Source organism: Cryptotermes secundus, unplaced genomic scaffold, assembly GCF_002891405.2.
Source record: "Cryptotermes secundus unplaced genomic scaffold, Csec_1.0 scaffold49, whole genome shotgun sequence".
NCBI classification, from domain to species: domain Eukaryota; kingdom Metazoa; phylum Arthropoda; class Insecta; order Blattodea; family Kalotermitidae; genus Cryptotermes; species Cryptotermes secundus.
The window spans coordinates 3,162,230-3,180,755 of NW_019744106.1; the positions used below are offsets into that span (position 1 = coordinate 3,162,230).

Below are 18,526 nucleotides of genomic sequence, written 5' to 3' on the forward strand. Positions count from 1 at the left end.
TATACACACTCCCCACACTCACACTTTCAGCCTTAAAAATATATTTCCCAGTTTGTGGATGCCTTGGATAGTCTGTGAAATGTTCTGAAAATTCATAAGCATTTAAATTGAATTGGAGTGAATTCAGTAATCGTCTCTTGTTTATTTTGTGGCTGAGGATAGTGATGTAAAGAGAATTTTACTTGCCAACAAGATAGATTATTGTTGATGATAATGAAAAAAACAGGCAATATAACTCCTCAAAACTATATTTGATAGCTGAGGATGATGGCATGCTAGTGGGGTTGGACTAAGTCCCTTATACTGCGGCCACTTCTGGCCTAGTGTACCAGGATGATGACATACGAATAGCTTTACTTGCCAGCAAGTCGTTTTCTAGTTTTGAATGATGGCATATGGATAATTATTCTTGCCAGAAAGACAGTTTATAGCACAGGATAATGACATGCATAATTTGACTACAAGCAAGATATTTCCATGATTCTGCTGTAATCTGGATTCAATAATTGCATTATCTGTGAATTTTAACATATTTTAATCCATGAAGTAACAACACAGTATGCTTTAAAATGTTACTGGGCTATGGCCTATACTTTTATCATACAAAAACTATTACTTCCTTTCATTTTTATTTGTCTACTGTAGTTATTTCTAAAAGAAAAGTAAAATTTATGGTCTCACCATTGTATACAATACGTACTTAATTTTTTCCCATGAACCAGCTGGCATACTGATTTTTCATATCAATAAGTGATTTATATCTACAATATATATATATATATATATAGATAGTCTTTCCCAGGTAGCCGAGAATTCCTGAGACTTGTGCAGAATGAATACTTACTTCTGGCATGAACAGAACAATTTGTTCTTACAACTTAGGACCTTTCAGATACTATGAAGGAAATATGTAAATAGGGATTAGAAGATGAGGTCTTGAAGTAAAACTTGTAAATTCCTTTATGGTAAGTTACTTTCTGTGGTCTTTGAAGTAGACTGATGTTTTTGAACTCTGATACTTTGAAGCAGTGGTGCATGGTCAAAGCAGTTTCAGAGTTAGAGAATTTCATGTAATACAATGGTGGAAGTGACTGTGGTACCATTCCTTCTACGTTTCGCTTCTAAGCACAGAATATAATTGCAGTGGAAAATTTACTGAACTTACTGTAAATTGCAGCACTAAAAATATGAAAAATATTATCGTGGACACTCAAATGCTCTTAATATTACCTCCCCCCCTTTACCCAAATATGATGATTAAAGTAGCATATCACTGATGATGCACCATCATATATAATCACTTGTGCCTTATCATCAACAGCACCATCTCTGCAATGAGATTCACTTCACTGATATATTCGACACCTGGAACAAACACAGCACCAACCAACATAACCACACATTTTAATTTACTGCTATGAGGTATGGGTAGATGTTCCAACAATGGCTGCAGATTGACAGAAGAAGAACTAGAGATAGACAGAGGTAGTCTCCATCAAAACCACCAATCTCAAAATGAAAAAAGGATTTATGCTACTATCTGTTGAAACAAATTTGACAAAGACCAGTGACTGAGGCGATTTCCACCATAGAAGCAGATCCTTCTGTTGGAACATCCTCTTCTCCAAATTTGGTTCAATGTGACTTCTTCTTATTCCAAACTATTAACAAATTTGCTGAAAGGGGCACGTTTTGAGTCACTGGAGGAGGCCCAGCAGTATAAGTCATATATTCTAAATACAACATCAGAAGATACACTTCATAAAATGCTTCCAAATGTGGCAGAAAAAAATAAGTGTGTGTATAGCTCCTGAAGGAAACTACTTTGAAAGGGATAAGAGCAATTAATTTGTAAGCTGAGTTTCAATTTACAAAGTCATTTTTGAAACTTTCTAGCCACACCTCACACTTTTACCCAGATGAATATATTCACATGGAAGAGATTCAAGACCTGCTCCAAAAGGAACATAAGCACCTCTCTCTGCAGAGATCTCTGGAAGTATAGTAAAATTCTACATGAAAATGGTGAATGTAAACATTTTTGATGTCTCAAATGTTCATATTCAGGCTTGATGAGTGCCTGAAGGCATATAACAGAAAAGATGATGCTGGGTGACCTCAGAACCTCAGGACTGGTTGACACATTGTATTGGCATTACACCAATACTAACTTGGTTTGCTGTATTTCCATCACTTGTTTATGAGACTATATAGGTTTGCTGGGCAGTGATGATGAATATGGTGGTGGGGGTGATGATGATTAACACTCCGTTAATCACAAAGTTGCACTTTTTGTGATTGGTTGAAAAAGAATTCTGGTTTTATTTGACACACACCATAAAACATGATTACAATTAAAAGATAAGGGTTCTGTATGGTAATTTCTTGAAAGAGAGTAAGGCATCTAAAATGAGATATTTTACTTACCTATAGCTACAATCAACTTGTACAACTCTCAGACATCTTCATTTAGACTAGAAATCACATCAGGCTTCAGAAGGTCCATTTTTTGAATGTCCACATTGGTTGAAATGTCCAGGCCACATTCATCATCATCCTGACTGTCGATGTGTGAAAGGTCCACAGAGGATGCTGTTGGACTCATGGGGGTGATAATGATCTCCGTTGTAGCTGCAGTTGTATGAAGCAACGCGGTGTTCTCTGTTGCTAGAGAGTCATCACAACCTTCCCAGGAGTCTAATCTTTCCTCACACGGTAGTGCCAATGGCGGTGATAATGATGACATTGCAACTAATGAGTGTGAGGAAAACAAATTTTCAAACATCTTTAATGATATACAGTACACTTAATTGAGAAAAATAATGCTTTATAAATAAATCAGCCTACTAGTAACAATAGCTGACATCTTCACTGTTTGCATCCTGCTGTGTATCATGAGACTGTAACCAGGAACAGATACAACATAAACACCAACACAGAAGGAATATGCAGTACACCCTACAGGAAAAAATAAAAATCATGACATACCTAAGAAGATAAGGGAGAACAAACTAAATCTAATAGCATTATCATGAATAGCTTCTATAACTATAGTATAACAGCAAACCCCAGGTGAAGGACAACACAAAAACACAGAATTTTATATTCAACAAGAGAATTAAAAACAATTCATTTTAATTTTAATTTCTACAATTTAAAAAGTATAAACATTCTTGCAACTTCCTCATGGTTGCACATATTATATGACTGTGATGAGTAGTACTAATATGGAACCTTATTAGGTCAGTTCTACAACCTGAAACATATTTAATGAGACTGCCTGCAGATGGTCCCATATGTGGACTGAAACATGTAAGGTAAAGATAAAGTTTTCCTTGTTCTTAACTTATAGAGCACTATGCCATGAAGGCAAATGGGTTAGGGGATGTATAGATCCACATTTTCTTGACCCCTGCACTAGATAGAGGTGAGTAGTCAGCTTCATGCTCCACCCGCTTTACCCCCGGGGAAAAAGGGGAGGTTGCGGGGACTGCAGAGCCAGTATGGACGATTTGGAGAGCAGAAAATTCTTGACCCTACCGGGCTAGTCGCTATACTGACTATGTTATCCTGTCTCCTGTGGACCAAAACATGCATCAACTACTAAGTAAAACCAATGTGAGCAGTTCGATTGGTTAATTTTTTTTATTTATTGGTGTTTTGATGACCAAATACCACCAATATTTATCATATCAAAACTAGTAGGGTTTTTATAATATCACTTATATATTTGGAAAAACTGAAACATGACCAGCACAGTACTTATAAACTGCATGGAGCCTTGAAGTTCAGTGCACCTGACTTGCATCTGGGATCTGCCAAGTTAAAATACTGGCCATGGTTTATTTTAATCTCCTGATGCACATTCTAGTACAGTGACATCTCAATATATAAACAAACAAAATATAAACTTTCAGTATAATGTAATTTGGATTTGGTATTATTATTTCACAGAGAAGGCTAAATATATTATCACTTCAAAATATGTAACAATTATAACATGATTTAAAAAAAAAAAACATGTTTCTGGCTCTAAGGCTCTTCAAAGGGCCTGAACTAGATCAGGGTCACACAAAGGACCCAGTAATTGTCTGTGTGCTTGGGGTGATGGAGGTTGTTTTGCTGAAGTCAATAAATACATATATAACTTCACACAAAATTTTGACTATAAAACATGCAAGGAAAAGACAGATCATTTGGGAGATCTGATGAGATAATATTAACATGAACCTCAGAAGAACAAATTATGAAGATGTGAACTAGACTGAATAGGCCCAATGGCAGTTCCAGTGGTAAGCTGTTTTATACATCATGATGATCCTTTGGGTTTTGTAAGAAGAGGACACTTATTGACCGGCTGAATTATATCAACATGTGGACCATGTACTATGCAGTGTGTTACTTGCTGAAACAAATGTTATCCACTTCTTTATGCTTAATCTTTCACACTTGTCGGATGGTGAAAAGCATCACTAAGTTTTAATTCAAATTGTGAGTTTGCATATGAATGGGTGATGTTATGACACTGATCAGAGTGTCCATGAGATATTGTAACTATGTATCCATTATGGCAGTTATTAGATTGAATGGTTTTTAAAACAGTGTGCAATAATGTGGATACAATCTTAATCTTTGAACCACCAGTATTTACAGAGAGTGAAGGTGAGAATTACATTGACTGACTATTCTCATGTCTGACACTTAAATTACATATCACCAGGGCCCGGATTTTGATGACCTGAAAATATTTAAAAAATGACCTAAAAAATGACCGAAAAAATCCAGAAAAATAGCCTAAAATATGACCCAAAAATGTAATATGCAAGACCCAGATTTTGATGACCTGAAAATATTAAAAAATGACCTAAAGGAGAAAGAGAAAGAACACTTCGCTTCCATATTATTCACATATGAAGAAAAATTCCTTAAAATGGCCAAAAATGACAAGAAATACCCTTAAAAGTCCAAAAATTTACCAAAAAATTACCCCCCAATGAAAAATTACCTTAAACCTAAAAATGTCAAAAAAAATGAGAAAAAAATTACCTATAAAATTTACATTTCTGTAACAGGAAGCTCATATCCGAGATTTATATATTTAAGAGCATCGCATAGGATACAAGGAAAAAAAGATGACATGTCATCAAAATCCTGGCCCTGCATATCACCATTCACAAATACATTTTATTTTTGCTGGTTCAGACTGACAACTACATCTGTCAAAACGTAACTCCATCTTGATTATAATTTTCTAAATATTTTCATTGTTGATCGATCTATGGAGCTGGTTTCCATGCCTCAACAGCGGGTATTTGTCTTTGAAGAGGTGCCAGCTCATGTCAGAACATTCAAATTCAATGGACTGTGATAATAAAAAATGGTTGGCATTGACAAAAAATTCACACAAACAGTCATGACATACGTCATGTCTGAATTTGTGACTTTAGTGTGGAAGTATGACTGTGGAACCTGAAACCAGGCAGTCTCTGCATTTGGTAAATATATCTAATTCATATATCATAAATGAAGTATAATTATGGCAGTGAGCATCCATGCCACACATTCCTGTAATAGTGTCATTCAGTTTAAAAAAGACGAAAATTTTAAAGCATATTTTTAACCTCCTCTTTCTCCAAAAGTAATAAAATTATTTAATTTCTAACACAGTCCCATCTTACTTAAAAATGTATTTATAAAAGATATTAATGTTGATGAGCAAATCAAGGATTAGTATTGAAAAACTAAAATTCAAACTTCTGACAAAAAATTAAGAGATTTGTTAATGTATAATATTTCCACAGACTGTTTAAAAAATGAAACACCTTAAAAATCACAATTCTTCTACTTGTTCTAGTCTTTACCAATACTATAAGGAAACTGTTGAGTTTAAATTAGCTACAGGGTGCTTCAAAAAGTTTTTATAAGAAACTCATCTCATTAAATGTTTTGATAAGTCTGTGATAGAAAACACAAATTTTCTTAATTCTACAGAGTTAAAAGTATGAAGATACTGATAGGGGTAGGTACAGGTATGAGATGGCCTAATCTGTGAAGGTAAGAAAAAAATGGTGTTGAATTATCTGTTGGGTTTATGTAGGTAGAAAAATGACACCATATGTGTATTACATTTTTCCAACACACAAATGAAATTTACTTATAACCTGCTGAAGTGAAGGTATGCATTAACATTTCATTCTACAAGAGCAATAAATATAAAGACAGCTTGCTACAGAAACCTGAATATACAGCTGCATATGTGTAAGTCCAGTTTACATTGTCAGTATTTCAAAAGCTAGTACTGAAATAATTTTGCACTGATCTCCACATAAATTATTATTAATGAATGCATTTCTAGTACTGGTCATACTTTGCAAACACTTCACTGAAACTAACACAAAAGGGCATTCAATAAATTCAACATGGTTTCTGCCAGAGTCAATATAAAAGAAACAAAGCTCAAAAGTAATTTAAAGTTAAACTGTACACTTCAAGCAACTGTAATGAGTTCAGAGGGCCTTGTGTAATGTATCCACATCATAATGGACAGTAACTTCAGTCCACATCAGACTGTTAATGAAAATATTATATTTATGTGAAATGAATACAAAATATGTAAGTCTTCAGGTTTTCACTAATCTTATTTAAATTCTTTGGTGATGATATCATGTTGTGATAGACTAAAATGTTGATATTTAGAAAATAGAGTCATTTACAGCTTCATGGTGCAATGGCTGAACAGTGGCCATGTGTATGGTTCCAGTTATTCAGAACTTTGGCAAAACATTCCATCTAAACACAATGTCACAACTTCAGAACGAAAACAAGTTGGGATGCAAAATGTTATGCTAAAACAATTATCTACAGGCTGGTGTAGTGTTCTTTCTCCAACGTTTTACCTATGACTATGACTAGCGGAGTGAATTTGAGAATGGAACATGGCAACATATCTCCTTGCTAAGCAGCAGTAAAAAGAGGAGATAACAAAACCTGAAACCCAGAAACATGTATGGTGGTGAAAGTGCTTTGCTTCTTTCATTAGTACCATAGCCTTCCCAGACGGAAAATGGCTTTATTGTTTAAATTTTAACTTACTTTTTTCTTGTCATATTACATTTTATGAATATTATTTACTTGCATGTTTGTGTTTCTGTATAAATTCAGCACACTAATATATGAACTTCCATATGCTCAGTGCCTTGAACAAAACTTTCTTACAGACATGTTATTTGCTGTAATTGGCTTACTTTCACCACCACTTAATTATGAGACATAAAACCATGTTCAATTTGAAGTTTAAAAATCTACAAGAACAATTTATAAAAAGATGACACTTGTCCACATAGCAATTATAAAACCAGTAGAGGTTAATAGTACATACATACAAATTTTCTGACATTTATATAAACATGCTGTGATACAATACAATATTATAGGAAACTTGTTACAACAGTCAGATGCAGTCATTGCAACAAACATTTCAATAGAAAGAATGGGGGCAAAGGGAAAGACAGACATAAGAGAGACATTTTCAAAAATGCTTCATATCATGAAATATGGAACATAAAAGATAAAAGAAAATCCTATGAACTTTGAACCCAGATTTCTCAGTTAGTAAGCATTTATGTATTTATACCTTCACATTGAAATTCATGTATTTATTATGAGTGCCTTACTTATAACTATAATTTACTGAAATCAAGTTATACAGAGTAAAGCAATCTGTTATTAATGCCATTTAATATATGATTCATATTTAATACTGTTTTTAATGATAACACTAATACACTGAATTCAAAAGAATAACTATGAGCTTAAATATTGAACCTTTTAACTGGCTAATGTTACACAAACAATTTAAAATTAAAAATGGATATAGTAGGCTTAATTAGAACAAACTTCATCACATGTTGGTCATTTTCATAGCTTAATATCCCACACATGATCTATAAAAGAGGTAGAAAGGAAGCAGATGTAACAACAAGAAAATAAAAAAAAATGTTGTAGGATTTGAGGTTCTCACAGTGGGGTTATGAAGAGTTTTGTCTTCTGGAATACAAAGCCCTGTTGTCTTCTGAAATTTGACTAATATTTCGGAGGAACATGTTGCCTCCATCTTCAGGGTTGAAGAGTAAACTAAGAAAGAAACCAGCAGCAAGCAGGCAGAGAGAATCACAGAAGCTAAAACTCTATATTAAAAATAATATCTTTGAACCTGCCTAACATTCTGGTGCTGTTTTGATTTTGTGACTTTTTTATTAACATCAGATTCTTATTATGCACTCTCCATATGAAAGCAAAAGTATTCAGTAACATGTATATTAATAATGTCCTGAAAATCCAAAAATGACTGAAGTCGACGTAAATACAGGGTGGGGCGCAGAAACTTCCTTTTTTTGAAGGCGTATAAAAGAAAAATTATTGCTCATAGACAAAATTTATGTTTAGCTAATGAAAGAACATACTTTAAAGTTTTAAATCGTGTAGTTTTAAACAAAATATCTTGAAGGTGGTGGCCACCGTTCACTATGCACTGATGCAACCATTTTCTGGAGTTCCCCTCTGCACGTTCCAACATGTGCACCGGAATTTGGGCTACTTCCTGCCGAACAACATTCTTCAGTTGAAGCAGGTTTGTGGGGGTGATGTTTAAAAACCTCTGCCTTGAGGTATCCCCATAGAAAAAATCACAGGGCGTTAGATCAGTTGAGTTCGTTGCCCACGGGAAGTCACCTCGAAGCAAGATGAGCCATCCAGGGAACTTTGCCCTCAAAACTGTCATTGAAGCTCGGGCTGTGTGGGCCGTGGCACCATCCAGTTGGAACCAGACACTTCCTAGATGCATTTCTTCAAGAGCTGGTTTGAAAAATATTTCAAAATCGACTGTTGAACTGCCTCAACATTTTCTAGCGTTGTAACGGTCCGTTGTCATTCTGATGATTTTTTCACCACACTCCCGGTTGTCCTAAATTTCTCTAGCCACAAAACAATCGATTTCCGGTTGGGAACCTGACCTCTGGGCTTAATTCCAAAGTGAGTACGGAACTCACGCTGCACCGACACAAAGGAATGGTTGTTCAAAAAATAGGCTTCACAAGCAGACGCACGCTGCTCACTGGTCCACCTCATATTTCCTACTGAGGGGTATTAGACAGAAACTTCCGCGATTGCTGCGTTCGCCGAGCCTAGCCCCACTTTTCTGTGACCTCCCCTCCCTTCACAATGCGTCTTCACAAAAAGGAAGTTTCTGTGCCCCACCCTATATTATTCTTATCCATTTATTACTGAGCATGGAACTTCCGATTTCTTTTGAATGTGTATAATATGAAGGAAAATATGTTGAACACATTTTTAATAAAAGAGCACAACTTTCACTGAAAAAAGCAAGACGATGAATTTGCATCACACAGACCTGTGATATTGATCGTGAATGACTATATTAGTACATGCTCTGACATCCTTTCCTTTTGTAAATATTAATACGGATCTATTATAACCACTGATTTTATCACATGACACATTTGCACTGCATAAAGCTTATTGCTGTATTCATTCTGAAACTACATATAATGTAAACAGGCACAACACAGAAACACAAAAGTTTATGTTTCTTTTATTATCTGTAATACTGACTTTGGGAACTATATTCCCAAAGTCCACGTATAACATGTTTCTGTAACACATGATATCTATACATCTGCAGTTCCAGTGGGAACTGAATTTTATCCTTCTCAACAGAGTGCAGAGAGGAAGAAGGAGAGAAGGAGATTATTTGTTTAACAGAAGTTCCCCAGTAATGCATGTATTGAATTTAAATTCTGTAACCAATTTTAGATATTGAAATGATATCTTATTTCAACAACATGACATTTCTTTTAACTGAATAATAACTTCACTTTGAAATGAGTTAAAGCTTACTTACTGGTGTGGTACCATTAATGAACTTTGTCACCAAATTTACTTCTAAGTAAACTGTTATATAGTATGATGAGAAACCTATCATCTGCTCATTAGTTATTTACTAAATTTTATAATATATTATCTAGACGTATGAACAAGTTTACACAACCCTTATATTGCTGATCTGTATTTATAACAATCCATACAAAAATGTAAGATATTTAAAATAAAAAGAAAAAAAAACACACACACACTTATGAGCATTAAATATATAAAAGGTAAAACACAATATTTAAATATTTTCATGCACTTACATGTTCCGACTGCTTAATACTTTCTGTCCATACTATGACTTATGTTGTTAAAGTAAAGCTGTCTAATTAAGCACAATGCCATGAACAAGTGTCAAGGAGTGGAGGTACAGTGCCATGCAATGTTAATGATGGCACTAGGTAGAGGAGAATAAGTAGCTTCATGCCCCTGTCATGTAACCCCCAGGGGAAAGAGCCATTAATTTGCATTGGATAGGAGGCTAGGTGACCTTCAGAACTGGTCTGGACACTGCGGAGAAAAGTCTCTTCCTCTGGCTGGAACTGAACTACAATTCCTTGGCCATCCAGTCTGCAGCCCACTGTTATACCAACTGAGCTATCCCACCTCCCCTAATATTCTTCATGCACATCTGATTAATGTAAATAGCAATGAATGGCACAAACAACACACAGTTTCTTGTTTGGATCCTGGGCATGTGCACATCCTGTCAACATATCAACATGTGTTTCCATTTAAACAAAATGAAAATGGATCATGACGAATTTCGTAGGTCTTTGAAGCTGACTGCTGACAGGTGGTAAAATTCTGACTACTTCCACTACCACTGAAATTCGGCCAATATTTCAGCTTCTGAAATTTGTATTAATGGACACCTGGGCTACAGCAAACACCTTTGAGTCTGCTCATTGTGTTGGTACATGATAATTCAATGGAAAGGAGATGAATGGGATTATGGGAACCTCCCACAACTCGTCTGCAGAGGATGTTATTTAGTTTTACACTGAATTAACATTAGACTACACAGTATTTCTTTCACAAGCAAGCTACACCAAAAATACTTCATCCAGATATGGGCAGAATATTGTTATTCTATCAAGCTTAGAATCTTAGTATATTTGTAGCTGACTTTCTTAAACTTGTAAAGTTACTGAGGTCAGATACCATATTTTTTAACAATTATGTTTCTATCAATTTCTCACTGAAACCTTAATGGACTTCATGCTGTTACATGAAAGTGAAACTGTAATAAATATATTAAATAATGACCCTTTTCTTTGTACAGATTTTTAACTATGTACTCACTGCAGAAATTAATCGGGAAGGTCAGTGACAAATTTTATGCTAATTAAGCCTACTTATCAATCATTATAAATAATTATTCAAAGGCCATTTACTTTTCCTGAAAGCAGACAAATAAAAGTTGCATTCTTTTGCACTGAAATGCCATGAATGTGTAAAGTCCATAATCTGCCACTCCATGCTGATACATATCTGCACAGGAATATCTCACACACTGCTGCATTCCTAGTATATAAATACATAGTGCTTGAACCTAAGCACATTAATAACAAATGTTAACAAAGTATAAATTTATTCTGCATTCAGCGTAGTGGCAGGACAAAGGTCAATCTACAATATAGGGCCAAGGTACCTACATTGTGCTTGCTGGTCAGGCATACTGAATAGATTAGAAACAAATAAGAATGGATCACTGGTGGAATGATTAGTAATAAACTAAAGGCACAAACCAAAAGTCCCTGTCCTTAATTAAACACTACACCATGAAGACATACAGGAATGAAGGCATAACTCCATGTATTCTTAACCTTGAAATTGGATGGAGTTTAGTGCATCAGCCCACTTAACATCTGGGGAGAAAGATCATGATTCCCACTGGACAAGATGCTGAGGTATTCAAGACTGCAATGTGGGCAGTGACAAAGAGAAAAATCAGCTCCATGCTGGGAACTTAACCTTGACCATACAGCTTGTGTCCAGCAAATATACTGAGCTAGCCAAGCCGACAAGTAAAACAGAGTACCCAGAGAAATTTCTGTGCAAGTGCCATTTCCTTTCTCACTACAAATACCACATAAACTACCCTGGCCATGGGGGTAGGGAAATGAGCACACTAACATGCTGAACTGTGGCATAATTTTATTAAAGTAAGGATACATTTATATGTTTATCGTCATTCAATAATTCTTATTTGGCACTTAAATTTTAATATTTATCACAATATTTCAATTGCATCAACTCTTTGGCCTTCAAAAAATCGATCACTACTTCATTATTTTATTGATTATTGTAAATGAAACAGATGTTAGCTCACATTCTTGAAGCATTAAAAAATGGAAGTACACCATGCATTACAGAAACAGACTTCAAAAGTGTACGAGAATAAAAAAAATACATGAGTAACTCAGTGGTGAACCATGGCTTTGGCAATGCATACACAAGCAGACACATGAGACGTGATGTTCTCATGGCAATGAAGATTTTGATTGTTGTCCTCTGCAATGTGATAACATGTAGTCTGGTAGATGGGTATCTCCAAAATGGGGGGCATATAAAAATTGCAACTAATTACAAGGCCTGCTGCAAGGTTTCATAAAAGTAAGTAAAGCTATCCCTGTACCAGGCCATAAAGGCCCATTGGGTTGTGAGATGTTGAGGGTCCCACATTATCAAGACAATAGGCTCAAGGACGGCGGTAAGGTCATCAGCCTTACGTGCAGGCCACGCTTTACTCCCCAGGAAAATTATTTAATTAATTCCTGGTACTCATTTCTCTTAGAGGCTGAGTTGACCCCAGGGCCATAGTGCAGCTGGAAGGGTTAGGTCAATTGAAAAAAATCCAAATGAGACAATAAAATATATATACAGAGGAACACCCACTTAACATCCCTTGACTTATGACTTTCCTCATTCGATGTTCAATTTTAATGATTCCAAGCCTATAATCTCTGTACCAACCTACTTTCATTTAAGATTTTTCTCATTCACCATTTCCCAAAGAAAAATTAATGCGGGTTCCACCACACTTTTATACTGCTAAATAAAAAAAAACAATCTGTCAGAATTAAACAAATTACAAAGGGCAAACTCAGAGTAAACCTACCCCTCCGTTATTACTGCAAAGATTAATAATAGATTTCAAATAACTGGAAAATGAAGATGCTACCGGACCAACATGTATTCATAGCTGCCTAGATCAGGTGCTACAACTAAAGAATGCACATTCTTTCTTGACATACAGTAAACATCAGAGGGCTAACATACTTCAGAAAACATTTTAGAATTGAAATGACATTTATGTGTTACATGTGCAAATTTTTGTGCATAATTATCACTCTATTCATTTTTAACTAGACAAGGCAATCTACAGTCACAAAGTTTTAGCCATGCCCTAAGGTTATCCTAACATCATATTTTTAACATTATAACTCCCATGCCATTTAAAATACCAAGAATCCAGGCTGAATAGTGACTGCACAGATGCTGCTCATGGTAAATGAAAAGTCTGATGTGGGATATTTTAATATTCTGTCTGTAGATGTGATATAGTGTTACTTAAAAGAGATTCAGCTAGTGTTACTAAAGCATATGAAGTGATAAAAGCCACAAGAAGTCATTGTCTAAATAAAAGTTTTCGTATATGTTCTTGCACTGGGCAACCATCTTGGCACGTCCAGGGATGGAAATGGCTCTTCAGAACTAGACAGATATTCCAGATCAGTTGACACAAATAATTAAAGTACAGGTTTGGGTATTTGTTCCTACAGGTATCATTGCACGGAATTATAGTTATGATGCCTTAAGGCACTGTATATGTCCTAATTAGAAATGCGCTCTGCAATTAAACAGATGGCATATATCAGCATATACCACCATTTCCAGTTATGGTGATGCCTGATAATCAATAAAGAAATTAAAAAATTTTAGACCAGGTTAACAACAGGACATCTGTGTGGAAAACTATCACCACAAAAGCTTCCATGTGGTGGCAAATAATGAGAAAATATTATATTTGTAATGCTATTTTTAAATGTGTGATAAATATATATTTGTCACTTCTTTTACGAATGCAATGATAAGTTTGTCCTAGTGGGACATTAACATTTGAAAGATTAAATAAAACACATGGTGATCATGAAGCCATTTATAGTGATAATACAACAATAGTTTTCCGTTTAACTGGTAGATGAAAGTGATGGTTCTTAAATGCATATATAAGTTGTAGTTAAATCTATTGTCCTTTATATTAACTGTACTCTCATGATTTCACACTAGTTAGTTTATAGTACAGCTATATAACACAAGCAACGATATGCTTCAAAGCTTCTCGACAATGGTGTAACACATTCTTTAAAATTATTATTTTGAATTTTTTTTCCACTGTTCAAGTTCACTAAAACACCTTTAAAAGTCATAAAATTAACGGTCACAAAGGCATATTTAGAATAAATTATTTTTAATTCCTTATTATAAAATACAAACTGGGATAGTGCAGTCGGTATAGCGACTGGCTACAGGCTGGGTGACCGAGGGGTTGGAGTTCAAGTCCCAGTAGGGTCAAGAATTGTATCTTCTCCACTTTATCCAGACCGGCTCTGGAGCCTACCCAGCCTCCTATCTAATGGGTACCCTACGGGTAAAATGGCAGGGGTGTCAAGCTGATCACTCACCTCCAGCTACTGCTGAGGTCAAGAAAATATGTCTCTACACATCCACTACCCCATACGCCTTCATGGCGTAGTACTTAATTGCTGCGCAATGGCTAAAGCCTAGACTAACAACGATATGGTTGCTTGCTTTCATTCTCAATGTTACATTATACTGTAGCCGAACTTTGAAAGAAGAATAACATTCAAATTAGTAAATTAAATTTACTCATGTAATTAAAACAAAAATGGAAATGAGGGCTTGAATTGAATCCAAAACTTTTGCTGCCATTCCTACGTACTGATTTAACAGCTATGGCTACCATACATACTGGAAAGAGAAAAGTCAATAATATATTTGCATGTTCCCTGTGATGTGTATGGTAGGACACAAGAGACTGAGAGTGAAGTTACATTTTTACTCCATTTTCCTTATTTTGAAATAACATAAGTATGCTTCTGAGATCATCTTGCTGTCTGTGTGTATGTGTATCCTTCACACTGACTTTTGAATGGCTGAACCAATCTTCATGAAACTTGGTATATCAAGACACCTGAGCCCATCTCAATGGTGCAATTCATCAGTAAAATTTCTGACGTAAAACCATAATATTACTTGAACACCTGTATCAACTGCCATGAAACTTGGCATATGTATCATGCTGAATGAAGCATACTTCATAAATCCCTTAGATCAGTAATACCAAAATTACAGCCTCTCAAATTATTGCTGTAATAACTGTAATGTTACTGAAATTCATCAAACATTCATCATGGAACTTGTACTGAACCTGAAGAGACCCTGCTATGTAATGATGGTAAGAGGGGCGGATGTATCAAGGCCGTTTTGGGGCACTGGTTTGTTAAGCATGTCCCCACAGCAATGAATTAACTTGCAACAATAAAGGTACTGTTGGAAATGAGGTGCTTCTACGTGGTCCGTGCTGAGGAGTTATAAGGAAGACAACTGGGGTGACCACGTCAGTTCTGTATGGGAGCTTGTGAAGAGAGGACTTGAATGTGTGAAGCTGAAGAATTTCTGCTGTTAAAATCCCTTACCATGAAACGTCTAGTAACATACTGAGAACACCAGAGTTGTGTTCTAGTGAATTGTAAAGTTACCACTTGTAGATGGTCAATAAATCTATTCACCAATCCACACTTTATCTATAATGACACTCATATACATGATAGTATACATGTCATGCCACCGGAGTCCATCGCAACAGCATACTTAAGAAATCCATTTCATTTTTAGTAAAAACACAACAGCCTCTCAAATTGCTGAGGGAGTACCCTTAATATTACTCAAATTCAGGAATCTACTGTCAATAAACTTGGTGTTTGTCAAGCCTTCTGAGGTTATCTCAATAACATACATCATCAATCCTTCCCATTAGTAATACCAACACTGCAGCCTATCAGACTGTTGAGGTAATAACCTTAATATTACTTGAAAGGCCAAACCAATCTTCATGAACCTTGGTATGTATTTCATGCCATGTGAAGCTCAATGGTGTACTTCATATATTCCTCCCCTCAGTAATACTAACACTGCAGCCCCCCTAACTGTATGGTTCTATTGACTTAATTATGCACATATACTCAGTTTCCTTTCTACTTATCATATCAGATACTCAAACTGCAGTGGAAGGAAAGCAGGCAATTAGTTCTTCCCAGAACTTCTTGTTACATATATAAGATGTTTCAGTAAGCTAAATGCAGCATGGGAAATTTCATTCTGATGTGCATTAGATGCAGTACAAGGCTAAAGTTTTTACAGTAATAATAAGGTTACTAATTTTCACAGATTGATAATGATATTTATAATGTAAATGAAGAAACAACTTCAGATACAAATGTAAGTAAGAAATTAAAGGTAAAGTCCCTCTTGACAAAACTATAACTTAATAAGTAGACATGTTATTTTTCTATGCACTAAACATGATTTTTGGTGAATTTTGTTCAATGGTCCACAGGTTTACTTCTTCCACTTGAATAAAATGTTTTATGATGGACCTTAAGCCATGGTCTCCAAAACCATGGTTGCAAACTACACTGAGGGTGTTGAAGAATTACTCTTATTTCAGAGACAGTTGTATTCATGCACAGTCTCCAAAACCTTAGTTGCAAACTACACTGAGGGTGTTGAAGAATTACTCTTATTTCAGAGACAGTTGTATTCATGCACAGTCTCCAAAACCTTAGTTGCAAACTACACTGAGGGTGTTGAAGAATTACTCTTATTTCAGAGACAGTTGTATTCATGCACAGTCTCCAAAACCTTAGTTGCAAACTACACTGAGGGTGTTGGCCAAGTTCTCAAGAATTACTCTTATTTTAGAGACAGTTGCATTCATGCACAGTATTGGCAAGTCAATAACATAATAAGATTTAATACAGGTGTTTTCTGAAAATGCTGCTGCAGCCAGTGAAATGCTTCACGAATGTTTTTGTGATCATGCAAGAACATTCGATAGCATATTGTAGGTGGAGAGAGGCTGTGGAAGCATTAGATTCCTGCTGTCACCATACAGCCTGATGGCAGTCTGTACCAACATACACAACTGCACCTGCCACTGACTGGCAGGGATTGGTGGGGGAGATGGTTTACATAAATTTATTTGTTATTTTGGGGAGGGGGGGGTGCATTACTGCAAAGTTCAGAACCCTTGAATCAATTGCTTCATCACTGATGCTCATTTCATATATTATATAAATGTTAATTACTCAGTTGTCTGGGAAACACTGATTGGTTTGCTTCTTAACCTCAACACATGCTTAGTAAAAGGCTGCTCTGAATGCATGTAATCAACAACACTCATCTGTTTCTTTGAATCTTTCCATCCATTTTTTAAACATTTCCCATTTCCATATAGGTATCATCACACTGAACTGCCATTCTTCTGCATATTTCACTAGCTTTCACACCTTCTGACTATAGAAATTATTTCACAGATTATTGTTCTTCTTCAGTGCCTTCCATCAATGGTGCAATAGTGTGAAACATGTCACAGTATTATCATTAACCAGAAAGCAAAGAAAAGAAACTATAGTGAACTCCAGATTATCTGTGATAATGAAGTAAAGAAATAATGCAAACAATTAAAGAAAATGGATAATTTAAAAATCTGAAAATGTGCAATATCAATGCAGGATGCAATCATGAAAAATCACTTGTTACTTATTGGCCATGCTGGTAGTTGCTAATCAATAAGATAAATACCTAATAGACGAAGCGATCTTAATTCAATGTTAATAAGCATGCGTGAAAAGCAATAAAATAATGAAGTAGAAATTGGTAACAGAGTGAGATGGTGCAGCCTATGCAAATCATTCTAAAGCATCACTGATGCATTTTACTAAAACAGATGTAATGGGCAAAACTTATATCATTACAGGTAGCTATAATCGGTAAGTGATTCTAAAACTCTGGTGGGTAATGCACGCATGAATGATCAAGAGGCCATGGTAGATACAAATTGCAAAAAATGGATATTGTTTATGTCTATCATTCTTCTTAGTGCTGTCAACATTACATTTCGGGTAAATTAAAATTGTCCTTATTTCTTACTTCATCTCATACGTTTTACACATTTTGAGTCACTGGTATAATACAATTGTTCCACCATTAGATTAATGTAGAGCAGCTGTATTGTAACCTTACTTCATGACATAAATCAAAACGAAATTATGGAATCCTATGTCATACCTCGTGGTTATAGATGGTCATAGGGAATCATTTCACTATTATGTGTATAAATTAAATATGGGTTACCCTCAATACCAGTAGTTTATTCAGCAATACCATTAACACAACCCTGAGTAATGTACACTTTTGGCACAGTGCATTTCAACCTATGTGCAGGTCACTGTAAAGTAAACACCCTTATAAACCATACATCACAGAC

At 35.4% G+C, this 18,526-nt stretch overlaps 1 protein-coding gene across 1 annotated transcript in view; it reads right to left on the minus strand.

Moving 5' to 3' along the window:
* Nucleotides 1–494: 494 nt before the first annotated feature.
* LOC111874363 (potassium voltage-gated channel subfamily KQT member 4) overlaps nucleotides 495–18,526 on the minus strand; it is a 1,139,978-nt gene continuing 1,121,946 nt past the window's right edge. Inside the window, exons 18-19 of the mRNA XM_033755418.1 lie at nucleotides 2,428–2,751; nucleotides 495–1,365 (exon numbers count right to left, since the gene is read on the minus strand). Coding sequence (XP_033611309.1) covers nucleotides 2,456–2,751 — 296 coding nt within the window. The 3' untranslated portion in view covers nucleotides 495–1,365; nucleotides 2,428–2,455. The remainder of the gene's footprint in view (nucleotides 1,366–2,427; nucleotides 2,752–18,526) is intronic.